Genomic DNA, 21,568 nt, shown 5'->3' on the forward strand with positions numbered 1-21,568 from the left:
CCTTCCCAATGTGACAAGTCCTAGAGCTGGGCTGGGCACCAGTGAGAATCCAGCAGCTGCCCTTCAGAGTTTCAGATTCCCCATCTCAAGATGCCAAAGAAGGTCACAGACTTGCAGGGTGGAAAGGGAAGTTTCAGGGCTAGTCATGAGAGGGATCAGGTGAAATCGGAGTAGATCCCCAAAAGGAGGGTAGTTATGGGGCTGACTTACTGACCTCAGCCACTTTAAAGGGTCTTCCAGCTGCCAGCATTAGCAAAGGAGGTGAAGAGCTAGGTGGCTTCTTCACCTGGAATGTTCTCCCCCAAGGATGGGGCCAATGTGCCTATTTCATGTGCTATTACTTGACCTGAAAATCCTTCTGGGAGACTCCAGGTAGCAGGGCTCTGAGTGCACCAGAGAATGCAGCTAAGTTGTAAAGTCAGAGGGAATCATTGTTGGAACAGTGAGTGCTCCAAATGAAGGAGTTTGGTGAGTCATTAGATACAAAGTCTGCCATAGCAAAGGAGGTGGAACAACAAAGTTATGAGCATAAGCTATGTCCCCAGCTTTCCTCTGGTACATGACTGCTATGACTCCTGGTCTTGAAGGTGGGAAACAGATGGTAGAGCCATCATCAGGGGTCAAGTGGCATAGACTCTTTGGAGGCAGAAGAGCTTGAAAAACAGGCATGGTGTATATAGTAAATGATGGGATGGATGAGTCAAGGTATAAAACATATCCTCTTCCTATCAGTGGAATGAGACCAGCACTATGTAAGGAAGGCGGTAACAACACCAAAGTTTCAATGGCTTTCCATAAAAATTATTTGTTTCTCACTTACGAGTCTTCAGGTTGGCTTGCCCCAGCTCAGCTGGGTTCTGTGGAGCTCAGCTTGACTCCAAGTTGCAGGTTGGGTTCAGGTCTGTTCCATGTGTTTCCTACCTGACATGCTCTTCTAAGAACTGAGTGCAGGTACACAAGAGGCCAAGCCAAATCATGCAAGCACATATAAAACCTCCTCTGGTGGACTACGTCAAGTCTGCTCACATTCCAATGCCAAAACCCAAAGGTAGTGGGATGGAGAAATAGAGTCTACCTAATGAGATACACTACAAATTTACATGGCAAAAGGCTTGGCAGTCTAATCTTAATAAATGGAATAAGCAGAACAGTTGGGAATAATCCTCTAGTCCACCACCCACAGGGATGAACCTGGGGGTCTCAGAGACTAAAAGGAAGTCCCCACCACGCCTGCCCTCTGGACTTCATCAGCAAACATCTTGTCTGGCTAATAAAAAGCCAGGATGGAGGTGAAGGCAAATAAAGTTTTCAACAGCCAATGAGCTGAAAATATCTCCAAGCATCAAACAAATCCATGCCCCTTTCTAAAATCAATAATTGGGGCAGAGAAGGCAGAAAAGTTTAAAATTAACTGCCTGAGGTGGCTGGAGAATCCCAGAAATCACTGGGTGTCTTTTTGAAGGACTCTTGAAGAATGTACTCACTTCAAAACACATACTTTGTAGATGCTCTAACTAGACACTGGGTGGCCTGGAAATTCTTCGGTGCTTAAACATTTTATTACATACATGCAATATGAGGACAGAGGGGATGGGGGACAACATAGATATTTTCAAAGGCCCCCTCAGGAGGCAAGTGGGCCAGAATTTTAAGGACAAAGAATGCCTAGTATTTTATATTAAATTGTTTATTGTGTTGTAACTCTCTTACATGACAATTTCTTCAGTAAATCCAGAGAGAGAGAGAGAGAGAGAGAGAGAGAGAGAGAGAGAGAGAGAGAGAGAGAGACTGGACCAAGGCACCAAAACTAGAGAGAATAACTGAATTCTAAGTCCTGCTGGATGATACACTGAAGTTGCTAGAAGTTTCTGGCCCCCATCAGGCCAGGCTGGGTATCTGCGGTGGCCCTGAAGGAGGGAGTTCTATCAAACGATCTGGCTGGACTGATATTCAAAATATTTAATAACCAATATGGCACAGCTCCCTGACCAATCAGAATGGACACCCACCAGTCAGAACTGAAACCAGGAAGCAGAGCATAACCTGCAAACAAGCAGCTGGGATCCCTGCATCCTGCTGGGGGAGGCTGTGGAAGGCGAAGACTGGGCATCCACCTGGAGGCTGATGTGAGGTGAGCAGCACCTGCCGGTGAGACCTGCTTTCCTGCCTGCAAAGGACCATGCATTTCAACTCGACGCCCCAGGGGTCCTGCAGGACATAAGCTGGATTTGTCTTCCTGCCTGAGGCCATCACCAATTATAGGTGCTGTGAGGCAAGCTGGCCTCCCACCAGAGGAGGAGGAGAAGGGAGTTCAGAATCTCTAACTCTGATCTAACTTGTTAGAAAAATTAAAGGATCCCCACCCAGGAAGCAGCACAGTGTAAAGATAAAGAAGTCAAGATTTAAATTCTTACCAACTGTGAGGCCTTGGACAAAAGTTTCTTAACCTCTCTCAGGCTCAGTGTGCTTATCTGGAAAATGGGAATCCTAACAGCACCCCCCCACCCCCGGCTGGGTTGTCATGAGAATGAAATGAGCTAACGATACAGGTGAAGTCCTCAGAGCAGAACCTGACGGGAGCCATGGTCAGTACCGCAGACAGGATGAAGGACCCAGGAATTGTCAGAAACTAATGGTCAGGAGGAAGGTGAGACACAAAAGCTACATAACGTGGGCAGTGTGAACTCAGACTCAAAGGAGAGCACCTTTTGTTCTCCTTCAGCTGCCCAGGATAATCCAAGGCCTGTCTAATGCAGGAACACCGAATGAGCTCCAAGACCTCTCAGATCAGAGGCTGTGCAGACACAATCTCATCCAGCCTCTCTCTCTCCGAGCAGCAGGTCTGACCCAGCTAACCTGGGGGCTGGTGTTGTTTGTAACAAGATGAGTGATCTGGGCTCCAGAGGCAACATCAGCCGCCACTTCCCCACCAGGATGAAAGACGACAAAAGTGGATCCTGAACGACACTGGGAATCAGACCTTCTACACACCAGTCTTTTAATTTTCTATTATAACCACGAGTAACATCTGAAAACACGCCAGTCTCCACAACACCTCCTGGTGTCGCATTTTAAAGTCCGCCCACCTCTTACGGAACACCACGGGTTTTTGGAAACTCAAGTGAGATTTTCTTCCAGCTCCAGAGGAGAGGTCTATTGCGACTGCGTGGCTCAGCAGAGAACAGGAGGACACAGGGCATGCTGGGGAGGGACACAGGTGCCCAGAAAGGGTAAGGAACCACTGAGGAAGGCCATGGGAAGTGACTCGGATTGGTGTCTTTGAGAGAGGTGGCAAAGTGCCACTGCTGCCCCCCTTTTCCAAGCTCTGACTTCCTGAGCCAGAGGCGTCCTAGGAATTTGCAGAAATAATTTCATCCCAACCTCCAAAAAGATTGGGCCAGTGGATTGAAGTTTGCTCTGCTGTGGCATCATCAAATGGGCATCAAAAATAACTTTTACAATGTTTTTTTTTTAATCTCAATTTTCCCAAAGCCCAGAACAACTTAAAACAAGAAGAGCCACCATCTCCACCAAAAAAAAGGCGGGGGGAGGGAATATTTTGAAAGGTTAACGGCTAACTTTACAGGCATTCCTTTAGCTGGCTCCTAAGGAAATGGAAGGCAGCTGGAAAATGTATTTAAAAATTGATTTAACATTGAATCATGTTAAATGTTTTAATTCCCAAGCAATGCAATGCCCACCAAAACATCACTTATTCCCAGCAATCAGGCAGGAATATTGGCTTCTGGTGAGGGACTCATTTATCTCAACTCTGCTAAATATCTACAAAGGAGAAATCCAATGAGCTGGTAGCTCCAAGGAAGTGAAATTAAGCCAGAGCACAAACCAGAGCCAGCATTCTCCCGCACCCACCTCACTCTGGCAACTCTCTCTGGAGAGGGCAGTAACTTGTACACAAAGTCCTCACCTGCTGGCAGAAAATGCCCTTCCCTCCCCATAATGTCTCTGTCTCCAAGCTAAAAAGAAGAAAAAAGAAGACTGAAAAGGGGCAGAGAATGACTCCCTGCTAAGGAGACAGGCAAACAACTTGCAAGATCATTTTTAATAATTATTTTTCCCTTTGGTGCCTTTTAAAAGTCAAGGCTTTGGGTCTCCCTGCCCCCGTTGAGGCTCTGGATCCGGGGAGGGGTCCCCACAGTCTGAAGCAGTCTCTGTCTCTACGTGCCTTGACCAGCTGCCCGGGGCACTGGACGGGGTTTGTGCTCACCACAGAGACTCGGGCACCAGAACCAGGAGAGGGCAGCCAAGCCAAAGACCCCAGGACGTGGGAGCTCCTGAAACAAAACACAGGCAAGAGTGCACATGAGCTCTGGGCAGCCTACAAGGGTGGGTGCACCACACACAGCTCCCCAAATCTCTCTGGGAAACCACTCACTTGATCCTTCTGAACCTTGGTTTCCTCATCTTTTAAATGGGAATAATGACCCCAAGCAGTGGGGTGGTGAAAATTAAATGAGATTGTTTGAATTGGCATGTACCAGATTTTCCTTACTCCTAAGAGTCACCTGGGAAGCTTATTAAACACACAAATGCCAGGCCTTCCCCCAGAGATTCTGGGACTCTGAAGATTAAGCAACACCCCCAGGTGATTCTGATAATTAAGAAAATATGGGAAACAAGAGATTCAGGGCACGTGGACCATAAAAAGATTTCACCCCACATCAGCTCTCCGCAACCCCCAGCTCAGGTTTGGGGGAATATGGAAAGAGAAGGGCATCTGGGATTTTCCCTGGCTGAGGACCCGCAGGCAACACCTTTTTAAAGGGCCCTCATCACTTTCTGACAGTGCAGTACAAGGGAAAACTAGTACCAGGGGATTTGGCAATATCCATCCAAAATAAAAACACACATACCCTCCAACCCAGGGATCCCACTTTGAAGAGTTCAGTCCTACAGACATACTTGTCCTGATGAAAACTATACAAGGTCATTCACTGCAGCATTGTTTGTAACAGAGAACAACAGAAACAATTGAAATATCCATCTAGAGAGATCTGGTTAAATACAGTTATAGCGTAGCCATAAAACTGACAATTGCATAGCAACTATGTATGGAAATGGAAATGTCTCCAGGGTATATTGTTAAGTGAAAAATGCAAGGTGCAGAGCAAGGCGTATAATAAGCTTTTGTAAAAACAGGGAGCTAATCTACATGTGATTTGCTTGTATATGCAGAGATCTCTAGACCAATACGCAAGAAGCTGGTAACATAGGCTGTCTCTGGGAAAGGGGACTGTGTGTGTGTGTGTGTGTGTGTGTGTGTGTGTGTGCATTTCAATGCATGGCTTTTCAGACCTTTTATATTTTGAACCCTGTGCATACATTATCTATTCACACAAAATACTATTACATTTAAAAATAATTTTTAAATGCATGCATATTATAGTTCAATTAAAAGTTCTTAAAATAATAATCATCAATCAAAGGGCATGGCTCTTGTTCAAAAGTGCCACTTCCAGCCATTTCTGGGGGCAGAAATTGGGCATCCCTCCCCCCAAATTCTCCATCCCCAAGGGAGGGCTTCAAGTCAGGAAAAGATTTTAGCTAAGCACCAAGTTCTCTCTCCCATCTGGGTAACTATACATGCTGTTCCCTTTTCCTGGAGCACCCTCCCACCAGCACTGTCCCCCTGGCTAAGTTCATCTTATCCTCATCTTGGGACTCAGCACAGACACCACTTTTTGCAGGTTTCCAGGACCACTCCCCTCTCCAACGTCTCCCATGTGCTCCCCATCACAGCTCCCATCCTACTGCCACGTGGTTACCTGACTTGGATTCCCGGGACAGAGTCGAGGACAGTGCCTGGCACAAAGATGGAGCTCACTAACAACAGGGGGAGTCATGAGGAAGAAGGAGAGTGAGAATGACAGAGGGAAGGAGTAAAAGGAAGGCAGGAACAAAGGAAAAGTGCCCGGGGTCAAAAGCCATGTCCTCAAGGAAGCTTTCCCTGACAACCGGATCCTAAGTCACCATCGCCTGCCTCTGTTTCCTTCCTCCTCTGGTCTTACCAGATTTGAAATCGGCATTTACTTGACTGTGAGCTCTGAGAAGGCAGGGCCTAGCCTGTCTCGCTCACCTTTGTATTCCCGGCATGAGTAGGCACCCTACGATTAATATCCAGTATTGGTCGAATTAAAACCGCACAGGGAGCAGGAGAGAGGATGCAAAGGACCTCGCTGAAGTGAATTTAGTCCTCAGAGACCCTGATTCCAATGGTTCTGAGTGGGGCCATGGGAACTGGCTTTTTTTTTTTTAAAGCTCCCCCAGGTGACTTTAAGATGCAGCCAGAGTTGAGAACCATTTTATAAGCTAGACAGGGACTTGGGCTTTTTCTGAGTGAAGAATCCCGAAGAACTGTCGGAGCCCGCGCCCTGAATCCTAGCACCTTCCCGCGCCCCGGCGGACAGGGAAGGGGCCTGGGGGTGGAGGGTGGGGGCGAGGGACGGCTCTGCTCACCTGGGGGAGAAGCCGAGGAGGGGGTCCCGCTGGGGCTGACGCTCAGGGGCGCGTCCAGCCAGACGCGGGTTTTGGCGCCATCTAGCGCCCGCTGGAGGCTCTGCAGCTGCAACATGCTGAGCCGCCGGCGCTGGGCGTCGGTCACGGCCGCGGCATTCTCCGGGCCCAAGGAGGCTATCTGCTCCGCGGACAGCTCCTGCAGGAGGGTAGGGGGACAGAGCCCTCAGGGGCGACCCTCCCCGGTTCCTAAACCTCGACCAGGCGCCCGGTGCCATACAACTTTGCCATGCCCATGTGCTGCTCTTTAGTATCTTTCCTTAAAAATCAACTCACTCCTTTCACTACTAAAGTAAACTTGTTCTAAAATGGATGATTTTAAATGGAAAACCAGCACGACCTACCATAAGTAATCATTTAAATTAGATGAAAGAAATAAAACTACATGGCTAAATTCTAGATTTGTTGGCCAGCAAAGATCTGAATCTGAGACCTGGTCTCTCTTTAAAAACAAGCAATATTACTGATGGTGAATCCAAAGGTATGGTAATGGATAGGGGTGACAACTGTTAAACTTAAATCCTTGAGAGTGCCCCTATGCCATCTAAGTCCCGAAACCCAGAGGCAATAGCCTCTTCAAGAACATTAACCAGATGTGTCCCCTTTGCTCATAACGTCAACAACCCTTCTCAACATGAGCAGGTTAGCGTGGTCACTGCCTAGACATCCCTGAAGATTGGGAAAGTGATTAAACTAGAGGAAGGGGTAGCAACAGACAAGATGGAATTTAACAATGGATTACGAATACTGAATCTTTATATAATTTGCTTTTTCTTAGTTGCTAGGGTATTAGAATAGATAGAAGGAAAGAATTGAAATGGTGGAACTGTAACCCATAACATCCTTTGAAATTTTTTCTATAGTTACTGGTTAAATTGTAATTTGAAAGCCATATCTTTTTGTATATATGTTATATTTCACAATACAGAAATAAGTGAAACTATGGTACTAAAACCCATCACAACTTTGGAAATTTCCTATATATCTACTTGTTAAATCATACTTTGAAAGATATTACCTTTTTTGTATATATATTATATTTCATAATAAGGAACTGTGGGATATTATAGTACCTATAATATTCTTTAAAATTTGCTAACTACTTGTTAAATTGCACCTGGAAAGTTATCACTTTTATGTATATATGCTATATTCTACAATAAAAAAGTGTGAGGAAAAAACAAGCAAACAAACAAATAAGGGAGGGATTTAAAAAGTGTTACAAATATGTTAAAGACATTTTAGCACTAAACTGAGATGCCCTCCTTGAGGTAATCAGAAGTATAAAAGGAGAACGAAAGGGGAAACATAATTTTCTCCATGTGATTTAATGTTGTTTAATGCAATGCAAGGTATGTCCCAAGGCGTCCAGTTCCTCACCTGAGGAAACACCGGTGTGAAGAGGAAAGCACAGGCATAAATGTCAAAGGCCTGAATCTGAACCCCAGCTCTGCCACAGGCTACCTGTGTGACACTGGGCAAGCTACAAAGCCTCTCTGGGCTTTTCAATTAGATGTTGGGTGGCAAAGAGAACCCATCTCCTGTGCCAACTCCAATCCTTCGGTATGGCTGCTGGAACACCAGGCCAATGAGTCCTGTCAGGGCTCAGAAGAGGAACAGCGTGGCAATCTATTGGTGATAGCTGTCAGGGTCGCGGGAGGGGGGGGTTTCTGTGGTGTACCCCATGTCTTTGAAGACTCTGGCCAAGGTGTTTTCCGAAGGCACTTCCAGCTCAAAGGACTCTGACCAGTTCCATTGGGACTGGAATGAGAGGGGATGCCAGGATTCTGCTTTTGTGAAGGGGCTTCTAAAGCCATCGCCAAGATTCTGAGAAAGGCAGTTATGTTCCCTCATCCCTTTCTCTTTTCTCATCATCCTCTTGTCTCCTGATCAGATAGATGCTTTCCTGGAATCAGTCATTCCCCTACTTAGAATCTTCCTTCCTCCCCTCCCCCAGGGCATAGTGTAAGCTCCTGAAGGTGGCCCGGAGGCTGGCAAGCTCTTGGCCCCACCCACCTCTCCAGCCTCACTGCTTACCTCTCCCCAGTAGCACTCAGGGGAGTGGAGAATGAGCATCAATATTTGCTGCCCCCCAGGACATAGCACCTCTGCCATGTACTTCCTTATGTCTGGAATTATGTTCCTCCCTCTCCAACTAACTAAACTGTCCTTCAAAATGTGGCACTATCTCCTACCTTCTCACCACACACACACACACACACACACACACACACAGGCACATACACCACATGCACATATCTCACACATGTGCTCACACATAGCAAACATGCTCTTCTGGCTTGCATCTCCCATTAATGCAGAATTGTATTAAAACAATTATCTATTCTTCAGATGTTGCCAACTCATTATCCACTGGCCAGATTGAATCTATATACCTGCACTGTGTTTTAAAAAATAAATTCAAATTGGTTTATACCATTTAACTAACAAGAGATTTCACATAAAGGTCAAGATTTCTGGCTTCTTCTAAGGGAAAAAAAGGAAGATCCAGCAATACTGGGCCCACGTTGTCACACAGCATTAATGTGCCAGATATGAGAAGCGACCACCCCATTTAAACAGGCTCCTCAGTTCTTCTTGGTCCCTACCCAGCCCACTTCACTTCTTTACATCACCTTTCAGGCTCCTGAAGACACTGTGTTATAACCCCTTCACCAGAGCATCCCCGGAATCTAACCTGGAGCCAGCTATAATGTGGTGGTCAATAGGAATTTCTGGAATAGACAAATAAATACTTGAACAGGGAAGCAACTGCAGCCTGCATCTCAAACAATACGGGCATCAGGACCAGGCTGCCTACCCATGCAGACTGTCCCAGAGGGGGAAGCAAGTGTTGGCTCAATGGCCTTAAGACTTATTCCCCCAAAGTAGCCATTGCACCTGCTTTCTCTGGGAGCTCTCCTGGGTGCTGAAGTGGTTCAAGATCGGCTGTCTGTCTTAAAATGAACCAGTGATGTGGCATCATGGGAGTTTGCCTAGCCTGGTTTCTAGGCCTTATCTAGTTGTGGCAGATAGAACATGTTCCTGTTACCCAGTGAACAAGGATTCATCTGAGCAGACAGTCCCCACCAGGCACTTTACAAATCCTTGTACATGTATGGAAATCAATGACCTCTCACTGGATACCCTGCTTCCCAAACTTCAGTTGATAAAATTCCATCTTCTCCATTTTTCCCTAGGAGTTTATCACCTTTCTTGTTGTGGTTTGCTTAATATTTTTCTTTAAATCAACTGAAAACTTTCTATTTAAATTTATGTTAAAAGGAAATATTATACACAGAGCCACAGTCCCTCATCTGCAACCCATAGTACAAAAAGTTTGAAAACTGAAAGTTGTTTCCAAAGATTAGAGGAAACTTTTTTCCAGAAAAACTTGACCTGAATTGATGTGAGGCTATTTATATAGTCTCTATTTATTCCAATTAGTGTGACTTGTCATAGATTTCTCTTTGGAAATATTAATGTGTTTGCTTACAAGGTGCTTCCCCAGACACTGCTGGGGGCGTTAAGTTCCATATAGTATATGCACAGAGTGACCTTTCTAAAATCTGAAAAATTCTGAATTCTGGAACACATCCCTCCTCTAAGGTTTTGGATAACGGACTATGAACTTGTCATAGTACCATAAATAGAAAATCAGTGCCACTTGCTATAAAGAGAAGGCAACCATAAAAGCAAATACAACCAAAATATAAATTAAAATTTATGGGAAGCTCCTTTAAATTCTAAAAGATGTGCTCACTGCTGGCACACAAATCTCCTATCAGCAGAAACACTGGCTGCAAACCCCTAGAAATCCAAGGGCTGACACCTGTTCTTCTGTGATTTGAATAGGGGTCAAGCTCACTTTTCTCCTTGAAGAACTGAGCACCTACTTTGAATATCTCATCAGGAAGGCATTTTACTGCTGATGGCTGGAAATATGGCATCAAATCCTTGTCAATCATTCGGAGTTCTTCCTTAGTTAATCCAGCTGGAGAGAAAAGGGAACCATGAGTGTTTAGTTCATACCACTGGAACTCTTCTTGTGTAAACCATGAGGGTTTAGTTCACACCACTGGAACAATGCTGCAGCATAATGTACAGGCCTACGTGTTCCAGGCAAACATCAATCCTTACAAAAGGCCCTGAAAATCACACTGGGGAATGAAGTTCTTTAATCAACTCAGAAAAAAAAAGTGTGCGTCTCATTGACCCTGATTAGCCTTCCACGATGAAACGTATGACTGGATGAAGCTTCACTTTACACAATTTCAGATTGTGTATGGACTTATTTTGGAGTCAATGAAATCACATTCTAAACCAGTTTTTTTCAAACTTTAGTGTGCACAAGAATCACCCAGGGAGCTTCTTTAAAAAGTAGATTTGCAGACTACCCTCAGCAACTGCAAATCATGAAAATCTAGGTGCTACTGTATCTCTACAGGTGTTTGCTACACATAGACAAGGATTCTTTTATTTTTTTGTCCTCTGATTCAAAGTTGGAGAGAAAGTGAAAGGCATGCTCAGGATGCCTCTTACCTGCAATGGTCCCGAGTTCCTGCAAGATGGAGCTGGTCCACTCAGTGGGTTCCCCAAACACGACTTCCGCCTTCCTCTTAAACTCAGCCAATATAGCTGTGTTGCAGAGCAGAGTCCCGATTCTGGCCACCACCACCCTGGATAAGAGGAAAAGAAACAGTGTGATCCTGGGGGCTCTCCAGGAAAAATGATGTGCAGAACGTGGGCTCAGCGCTGAGAAAGGATCCAGCTAATTCTACTCCCTATTCTAGCTCAGAAAGATGGCAAAGCATCAGGAAGTAGAGAACATGTTGATGAATGAATGAATGAATGAATGACTTTCTACTTTGCACACTAGTGTTTTGGTTACCTGAATTCTGAGATCTTTATAAGTGGTATTTCAGTGATGTTCATAGCACATAGAGTTGCACCAAGTCCTACTAGGTGAAAGCTCTTCAGATCCTGGATATGATAGCCCGAATCCTCCAGGAACCCTTGCAGAATAGTTTTTGCCTACAAAAAAAGAGGAAGGATAAAAGATTAACTATCCAGGGATGGCCAAGGCCACAAGTGCTGAGGTCTTGTGGTATTGCAAGTAGCCTTTTGACTGACCCCTCACCCTCCCCTCTGTATGCACTCCTCACTCCAAACTATCCCAGCCACCACATCCAGGTTAGTGTCCCTAAGATGCTGCTTCAACTGAGTATGTCCCCTGCTCTATGGAGGTGTCTTCAGGCAGTGAAGCTCTCATGTCTTTCACCAACATTAAAGGAACTTGTATCCTGCACCTGTCTGCTGGCCTATATCCTTCAGTCACTTAAAAGTGCTCCACGCAGTTTGAGCATTCAAGTTCCTCTGCATCAGGATCCAACCTTTTCCAACATCTTTTTCCAGAACTTTCCAGCAAAACTTTATCATTTTCTGCCTCTTTTTCTTTGTTCAAATCAGTTCCCCCATCAGAAATGCCCTTCCTGCATTCCCAGCTGTTAAAATCCAACTATCTTTTATTTTTTTCAAATGTCACTTTCATGAAGTCTTCCCTGACCATCTCAGCCAGAATAACTTTTTTCCTCTAAGGTCCTACAGAATATGTTTGCCCCTCACTCTTCAGTTCCAAAGAGTAGTACTTAAAATGCTTTGTGTTAGAAACCACACAAGCATCTCTCCAATGAGCTTTGATTTTGGAGGGCTGATGTGTAGGGGCCCTGTAATTCTGACAGAGTGGCCATTCATTGTTCATGACTACCCCTGGGTGTTTAAGTTTCATTGTCTGCTCAAAAATATACCATGCAATGGGTCAACTTAAACAATGGGAATTTATTAGCTCACAGTTTTGAGGCTAAGAGAAAATCCAAATCAAGGTATCATCAAGATGATGCTTTTTTCCCAAAGACCGGCGTTCTGGGGCTGGCTGCTGGCGATCCTTGGTCTTTGGCTCCTCTGTCACGTGGCAATGCATATGGCAGCCTCTTTTCCAGATTCCATTGAATTTCAGCTTCTTGCTTTCCTTGGCTTTTTCTATGTCTGAGTTTCATTCTGCTTTTAAAGGACTCCAGTAACAGGATTAAGACCCATCCTGGGCCTTACCTTAACTGAAGTAACCTCATCAAAAGGTCCTGCTTACAATGGGTTCACACCCACAGAAATAGATTAAGTTTAAGAATATGTTTTTCTGGGGTACATTGCTCCAAACCACCACAGCGGAGAACCACCCTCCTGAACTGTTACTTCATGTGGTTCCGTTGGAGCTAACCACACCCTGAGTTCCTGGCGGGGGATGATGTGATCCAGGTGTGGACAATCAGGTCCTCATTTAGCCTGGCTGAAGTGACTGGTTCTGGATTGGGCATGTGATCCAGTTAGAAGCAACTGGGATTTCAGCTGAAGCAATTAGGAGAGCAGTTCTTCACTCTGACTTGAACTTTGAAGGATATATGCTTGGATCTACTTGATGCCTCTTAATTAAGCCAACACAAGGGAAAGCATAGTCAAAAATAATGGTGAGAACTTGTGGTGGACAATGTCTGTGATTAACTGTACAAACATTAAAAAGTTCTTTCATGAACTAGAACAAATGTAAGACACTATTGCAGGGAGTTGATAATAGAGAGGTATATGGGGAAAATGTACCTATTGCAAACTATGGACTATAGTAACAGAATTATTTTAAATTCTTTCATCAACAGTAACAAATGTATCACACTAATACTATGGGTCAATAATAGGGGAGGAAAAGGGGTGTGGGAGGATAAGATGTGTGGGAGGATTTGGTTTTTCTTTTTTATTTTTATTTATTTTCTGGCATAATGAAAATGTTCTAAAATTGATCGTGGGGATGCATGCACAACTATGTGATGATACTGTGAATCAATGATTGTATGCTTCAGATGGCTTGTATGATGTGTGAATATATCTCAATAAAATTGCATTTTAAAAAATAATAATAATGGTGTGAAATTTCTGACAACATTGTTGGAAACCCTGTATCCAGCCATATCTGAACTCTAAAGTGACTGTTCAGTTTTGGGAGTCAATAAATTCCTTTTCTTGCTCAAACCAGTTTGAGTTGGATTTTTGCCACTTGTAACTAAGTGAGCTCTGACCCTGACTAACACATTTAAGATTCATCTGACCTACCTATGTTGGATTTGGGGAAGGATCTAAACCAATTCCTTGGGGATGAGCTGTATAAGAACGTCTGGATCCTTCAGAAGATTACAGGAAGACAAGATCTCATGAGGCAAAGATGGTGAGAAGACATCCAGGGATGAACATCTCCTAAACTGGAGTGAAGGTCAGGGGGATACAGTGGATCTTCCCATCTCCCTTCAGTATGAGTCCATCCCCATCACACAATGTGGATCATTACAGTGTTGAGAGAAGAATAAGATTGGGAATGATTGTGAAATGCTGCGATGGACTTCTCCCGTTCATGCAGCTATTGTCTTTCCATCCCTCAGGTCTGCTTAAATGCTACCTCCTCAGAGAAGACCACCCAGACTCCCCCATCTCAAGAAGCCTCCCTCCTTACTATCTCCATGAGCATCTTGTCCATTTTCTGCTTATTATCACTTATCACAACTGGTCTTTAATTTTGCTCTTTGATCACTCATTTTTGGTCTCTTTTCCAAAGGAGACTCCCTGAGAGCAAGGTTAACTAGCTAATTCATAATTATACGCTTAGCACATAGCACAATGCCTGTACGCAGTAGGAGTCCAATAAGTAATTTTTGAATAAATTAATAAATGAAAGGAATGCCTGAGTGGGTGATCTATAGAAGTCATATGCAATTGCATCATATTGTTGCCTCCCCATGATGGATTGGCTTCAGGGAGATTTCTGATGTTTCTACAAATAAGATCGGTCAGTGTCTTCATTAAGTTGCCATCAATGATTACAAAGTTCACAGCCATTGAAGGGGAGTTTCACTAATACCACACTTTGACTTAAATGTCTTTGACCAAACAGGAATGTCCAAAATTATAAGAGTTAACATTTACTGAATGCTTACCATGGGCCTGTACTGTTTTGACCACTTTATACATACTACCTCATTTAATCCTTTCAACACTATGTGAAGTAAGGATTAATATTATCCCTTTTTTCACAAATGAAGAAACTGGGACACAGAGAGGGCAAATAACTTGGCCAAGATCACACAGCTAGTAAATAATGCTTCTAAGATTAAAAACCAGGCAGTCTGACCTTAGAGCCTGCATTTTTAGCCAGTGAAGAAGTTAAAGTACAGAGAAAAAAAACAGAGATTCAAGTTAGCTTTTGAACTTTTCTTAAGTCTTCATAATTAGGTTTCACCAGTTTGCTCTTAGCAATCTAAGCTCCCCTACTATCAGGCATGCTCATTTTAAAATGTAAGTGCAAAAATACAATTCAAATAAAATTATTTTGAAGATGCAATATTAAATTGCCACTAGGACATGAAAGATGCAAGCTCAGCGTGCAAGGTGATAAGTCAAAATATATTTTCTTGAATGACTGGACCAGCATAAATGTAATGATTCCAACACAATTAATACCAACACTTCTAGGAGATATTAACTGCCGAGAAATGAATATCTGTAAGATTTCAATCTCTCTGTTCATCCCTCTGGCTCCTCTAATAGTTTTTTCCCTTACATTGGTTTTTAAGCTGAACTATCTATTAATGCTCTTCCGCCAGGTCTGACTATTAATCTAGAAACATGCATTTAAGGTTGATTGGGAGCTTAAGTTGAGGAACTGACTGCAAATGATATATGCAAGTGTTAGGTTTTCATATCCTCTTCAAACATATTGATAAATCTCACTGCCATCCCTGGGAATTAAAATTGATGCAAAGGGAAAGAGATACCCTAGTTTCTAAGTTGGATATATTTTTCTGTTTTCTCTCAGACAGCAAATAGAATGGTTTTGATATCGAAAGTGCGATATGGAACTTCTCAAACCAACCAAAATTAGTTTTCTCAAAAAACCAAAACCAAAATCATATAGAACCACAGGATTATAGAATGCTAGAATAGAAGGAACCTCAGATGACAGGCTTTTAATCTTCTCATCTTGCAAATGAGAAACTAACCCAGAGAGAAGGATGTGATGATGATGACAATGACGACAACAATGATGATGACAAAATGATGATGACGATGACAATGAGAACTGACTTTTAATGAGTGTTAACCATGTATCAGGCATTGCTAAAATGTTTTACACGTACTAACTCATGTAATCCTTACAACCAGGACGTCCATGGTCCCTACTGCAGGAAGCATCATTGATGCTGTATTCTATTGCATGGTGCAACTGAGAGTTATGTAACACGGCGACTCTGATGACAAAAAGCCAGTGAGAGGAGTCATGTATTCATTTTACCTGCACCCATTCTCCCTTGGATAATAACCCCATGGTTTGCCTTTGGGGAACCACCCTGTATTAGCTTTCTATCATTGCTGATACTACCACAAACTTAGTATCTTAAAACAACACAAATTTATTCTCTTACAGCTCTGGAGGTCAGAAGTCCTAAAACGGGTTGGCAGAGCTGTGTTCCTTTTCTAGCTTCACTTTTCCAGCTTCTACAATCTGCCTACATTCCTTGGTTCACAGCGCCATCCCCCATCTTCAAAGCAAGCAGTGTAGCATCTTCAGATCTTTCTCTGTCTTTCTCCTGTCATCACATCACCTTTTATTACCCTCCTGCCTCCCTCCTATAATGTGATGACATTGGGGCCCACCTGAATAATCCAGGATAATCTCCCCATCTCAATATCCTTAATTTAAATACACCTTCAAAGCCCCCTTTGCCATATAAAGTACCATATCTGAGTTTCCAAAGATTAAGATGTGGACGTCCTTGGGTGGGGGTGGGGGGCATTATTCAGCTTACTACACACTCATTCCCCACTCTCAGCTCATGTGATCCTAGAGAGACAGAGTCCACTCCCTGATGATGTCTGGCTAATGAACGTTTTCTACCCTTGACCAGAATGATTGTACTGGGTGGCAATTACATGAATTACATGAATGAAGTTTTATCAGTCAAGTTTCTCCAGAGAAACAGAACCAACTGTGTGTGTGTGTGTGTGTGTGTGTGTGTGTGTGTGTGTGTGTAAAAAGATTTATCTTAAGGAACTGGCTCACACAATTGTGGAGGCTGGTAAAAACAAGATCTTAGGGAAGGCTGGCAGGCTAGAAACTTAGACAAGAGTGGATGTAGTAGTCTTATGTCAGAATTTTCTTCATCTCTGGTAAACCTCAGTTTTTTGGCTCTTAAGGCCTTCAGTTGATTGGATGAGGCCCACCCATATTATCTTATTGAGAGAAATTTCATTTATTTAAATTCAGTTAATTGCAGATACTAATCACATCTACGAAATCATAGCAATATCTAGGCTAGTGTTTGACCAAATAACTGAATGCCAAGTTGTCACATAAAATTAACCATCACAGGAGACAATGCCAGGATTTTTTTCAAAAACTAATAAGAGGCACTTTTTAAATGGGATTCCTAATTAGATAGTATGTAAGCCTAGTGCTGAAAAGACCACTGAGGAGAGCTGCCTGGGCTGAAGATAACACAAAGGAGCTAAGGCTTCACTTTCCAGCAGTATGGTAGATTAAATACCCTAAACTTCTCTCTCAATTCTGGGGAGAACTTCTGCTTCAGCCCATGAAAGATTAACAGACACAGGAATCTCCCTCCCATCATAAACAGCTAGAAAATGGAACAAAATAAATGAAATAACTGTATTCAGACACTGGACAACAGTAAGCACAGGACTGAAATCCTGAAAGAAGGAAAACAAATAAGGGACTCTAAAATTGTCTAGAGGCAGTTTCCAATCCACAAGGCAAAAAGGGGAACGCAAATAAGCCAGTGATCTAACTGAGTTAAGGATACAGAGACCCAAGTTCAGAGAGGCCAGAGCACCTAGAATTTAAGGGTCAGAGTACTAGAGAGAAGGAAACTGCACAGAGAGAGACCTCCAGATATCTGCAGAGAGACCTTGGCTCTTTGTTGAGTACTGACCTACATATGCAAGGGGTGAAAAATCCATGGACATGGAAAGAACCATCAAAATGCAGTACGCTGAACAAGTCCTCAGAGGTCACATGGAGCTGGGAACATTTCGCATTCTCACCGGACAGAGTGGAGAGCTCTTGAAATACATGGAGCATAAGGCAGAATTCTCAGAAAAATTATGTCTAAGTAATGGGGAGTAAATTACTCTGAACCCACCCTAATAGGGATCAAATTGATTTAAAGGTAGCTTAAAGGTACATCAGAACAAAGCCTAATACTCTTTAAAGGAATACAGCTAAATTCAGAACTCAATAACATAAAAATCAATGTCAAAAAAAACAATCAAAATTACCAGGTTTGCAAATAAGCAGGAAAATATGACCCACAGCTAGGAGAAAAATCACTCAAAATACTCAGTAATAATGGGGACGAAAGAATTAGCAGCAAGGATTTTAAAGTAGCTATTATAAATATGTTCAAGGATACAAAAGAAAACATGAACAAAATTCAGAGAAATGGAATATTTAGAAGATCAAGCAAATCTACCCACCTGTCCAGGGCTCCATTCTGTCTGTTGGCTTAAGGAAGCCACAGTGTCAATGGAACTGAGATCCAGCTGCTCCAGCTCACTCTCACTGAGAGCCAAACCAATGCGCCCCAAGGAGACAATCTGGTGCTCTCTCCAGTAAGAAGGCATGTCCCAAACCTTCCAGTGAAAAGAAGCCAGGTCAGCTGGAGCATGGGTGACAACACGTAAAACAGACATAGGGTAAATCCCCTTCATATGTAAAGCTCTTTTACAAATCAATAAGCAAAAGCTGATGAGTTTTGTAGAAAAACAGACAAAAGATGTGAATAGGAAATTCACAAAAGCAGAAATAAGCAAATGGAGAAAAGTTCAATCTCAGTCACAATTAAAGAAATGCAAACTTAAAACAAAGAATACCATGTTGGCTGAGCATAATTATCATAGTGTTGGAAAGATGTGGGGTGAAGGATAGCCTCATTTGATGCTGTTGAGAATATAAGTTGGTACATGCTTTTTAGAGGGCAGTTTGTCTATATGTACCAAAAGCTTTTAAAGATTTATACTCTTTGACCCATAAGTTCTATCTCTGGGAATTTAGCCTAAGGAAATAATGAGAAAGTGCCCAAAGATATATGTACAAATATGCACCTTGAGACACTTCAAAAAAAAATAGAAACAATCTAAAGGTCTAAAAATTGAATAAATAAGGGCCAGCTATAAATTCAATATTATATGACTATTTGAAATAATGGCTTAGATTCATATTTACGATATGGAAAAATATGCACTCTGTACTGTTAGGTGTGGAAAACAGGTTACAGAATAGATAGGTGAGTGTGATACCATTTTTTGTAACACACACATATATATGAAATACATAAATATATTTTACACAGGTACACAGAAGTCTGGGAAGCTATATACCAAAATATATAAAATATTAACAGCTTATCCCTGAGTAAAGGATTATGACTGATTTTCTTTTTTATTATTTTCTGCCTTTTTTTAATAAACTTAGATCACTTATGTAAAGAAAACAGTTATAAATACAATTTTAAGAGTTACAAATGTAATTTCATGGCATTTAATTCTTTAACCTCATAAGGGTAACTGGATATTCCACAACTACACCAACAGCTAGGATATAAAGTCAAGTCACTAAAAGAGAGCTTTTTAAGGCAGCCAACTATTTCCAGTCTTCCTTTTATTCCCTTCATCTATTATTTTCAGATGAATTTACTGCAGATTCTGAGAATACCTGCTGCAAGCAGCAGCTGGGGCTCTCCAAGCGGAGGAAAGAAAGGCACAATCGCTGGAAACTGTCTCTGTCAGAGGCGCCACAATATCAGAGATTGTGGATGACCATGTGCCAAAGCACATCGTATTTCATTCTCTGCCACAGCTCTAAGAGGGAAGAACTAGAAATTTCCCTGTTTGTCAGACGAGGACATCACAACTACAGAACTAGGCTGATGCAGTGAAATTTTAACAAGATAGCATATGTGAAAACTCCTCTAGGAGAGCTCTAGGCACAGAACTGCTGTGACTGTTGGGTTTCCCCAACCCCACCCCATTTACTGCTTCCTCCCCTGAAGAGGCTTTCACCTGTATCGCCTTCTCCTTCAGGGCCATCAGCTGAGGCCAGCTGAAACCCCTGACAGCCCCCAGGAGCTCCACGTTCCTGATGAACGTGTCTTCCTCCATGCAGAGCAAGTCCTCGAGGGTCCAGCAGGCATTGGCTTCAGCCAACTTGAGGATGTCATCGGAAGAGGCAGCGGCAACTCCATGGCAACCTGAACAAAGGGGAGATGCACGGAAGGGATGGAGGAAAGAGCATTTCAGGAAATTTTAGTCTGGTTCTTTATTAAAATGAATAACAGTCTTCTCCGGTAGAGTTTATTCTCGAGACGCAGTATAGTGTAAGAGTTGAGAGCCAGGGTCTCAAGGACCAGTTAGAATCCCACTCTATTTCTTACTAATTAGTTAGTAACAAAATTGTGGCAATTCAACTTTTTGCACATCCACATGCACACAAGAGGAGATTAGTAACACCACAACTGGACTGTGAACACTTTGAGGGTGGTAGGGGCTCGTGGTAAGCAGTCCCAGCTTTAGATTCCGTCCAAAGCTATTTAACTCCTTTGTACCTCAGTTTTTTCATCTATATCATGGAGATAAAATTACATCATATAGTTCTTATGAGGACTAACTCACAAGATATTATATAAGCACTTAGAACAAGTGCCAGGCATACAATAAGCACTCAGTAAATGCTCACCATTATTATTATTTATTTTACCTGCCTGGTCCTCTATGCATTTTAGTTTGTAACTCAGAGGTAAGGGTTCTGAATTATGAGGAAGGAATACTCTTACCCAACTGAAGGATGATTTGCCTTCCATAAAAATCACAGTGAGGGCTGTGACTTTCCTATTCCAGGGGAGAGGAGAGATGGGCCCATTGCATTTTTCTTGGCAACAGGAGAAACCTCTCTCTTACAGTCTTTGGATAAGTTGAGTCTTACCTGGTCAAACCAATCACTCGTAACATGCAAGCGAGCTATTGTCTTGGCTGGTCCAGATTTGGCCAACCTGAGAGAAAACCCCAGGCTCTTGTCTTAAGAGAAATCCTGGATTTCTTGTTTTAGCAGTGCACCATCACAGATGCTGTCAGACCTACACCACCACCAGAGCCAGGCATTTCCCTAGCCCTGTGGCCACTCCCTTCTCACTGCACCTTTAATGGAAATTCACTTGGCTCCAGTCAAGAGGTGAAATTGGACCAGATCAAGGGCACCAAGTATGGTCCTCAAACATTTTTATCCCAACCCACATGGAGGGGAGAAAAGACCCATCCCCCTTGGACTCCCACCCCACTCTTCAGTAAAAACAGGATCCAGTGATAACATGGAATTAGAGAAAAACTAAATGGTTTCATAGAAGAGTGGGGACTTTTTTTCTTATCCCTGCTCTATTCCCAGGGCTTGAATAGGGTCTGGTACATTGTAGGTGTTTGGCAACTATATTTGTTGAATGAGTGAAAACACACAAAGTCAACAAAAATAAAACCAAGTAGTAATTCTTCTGGTTCATCAATTATTATAACCACAGCAGCCATTTACACCCAGAACCAACTTAAGGAATCTGAATAACCTGGTGACAGAGCTTCCTCCCCACAGAGAGAGGGGAAAGCCTTACTTCTGCATATCCATATGCACACAGTAGGAGGGTTGCAATATCACAGCTGGACTGGTAGGCCTTTGAGGGCAATGGAAAGTCTTACTTTTGCATACCCACAGGCACACAGTAGGAGGGTTGCAATATCACAGCTGGACTGGTAGGCCTTTGAGGACAGTAGGAGCTGGTGGTGAACACCACTGGCTTTGGGTACAAATCCACATCCTGCCATTTACTAATGCTGTGACTTTGGCCAAGTCCCTTAGTCTCTCTAAATCTTGGTTCTCTTC

The 21,568-nt window shown here is 43.0% G+C and overlaps 1 protein-coding gene across 2 annotated transcripts in view; it reads right to left on the minus strand.

Annotated features, from left to right (window-relative positions):
* Nucleotides 1-3,771: 3,771 nt before the first annotated feature.
* Nucleotides 3,772-21,568, minus strand: part of OTOA (otoancorin) — a 76,703-nt gene continuing 58,906 nt past the window's right edge. The window contains exons 24-30 of one of the 2 annotated variants that reach the window (XM_037815314.1): nt 19,708-19,895; nt 18,124-18,279; nt 11,426-11,568; nt 11,077-11,213; nt 10,431-10,528; nt 6,478-6,673; nt 3,772-4,295 (exon numbers count right to left, since the gene is read on the minus strand). In XM_037815314.1, coding sequence (XP_037671242.1) covers nt 4,225-4,295; nt 6,478-6,673; nt 10,431-10,528; nt 11,077-11,213; nt 11,426-11,568; nt 18,124-18,279; nt 19,708-19,895 — 989 coding nt within the window. In that variant the 3' untranslated portion in view covers nt 3,772-4,224. The remainder of the gene's footprint in view (nt 4,296-6,477; nt 6,674-10,430; nt 10,529-11,076; nt 11,214-11,425; nt 11,569-18,123; nt 18,280-19,707; nt 19,896-21,568) is intronic. The other variant, XM_037815315.1, reaches the window with a different exon arrangement.

Source organism: Choloepus didactylus, chromosome 21 (assembly GCF_015220235.1).
Source record: "Choloepus didactylus isolate mChoDid1 chromosome 21, mChoDid1.pri, whole genome shotgun sequence".
NCBI lineage: Eukaryota > Metazoa > Chordata > Mammalia > Pilosa > Megalonychidae > Choloepus > Choloepus didactylus.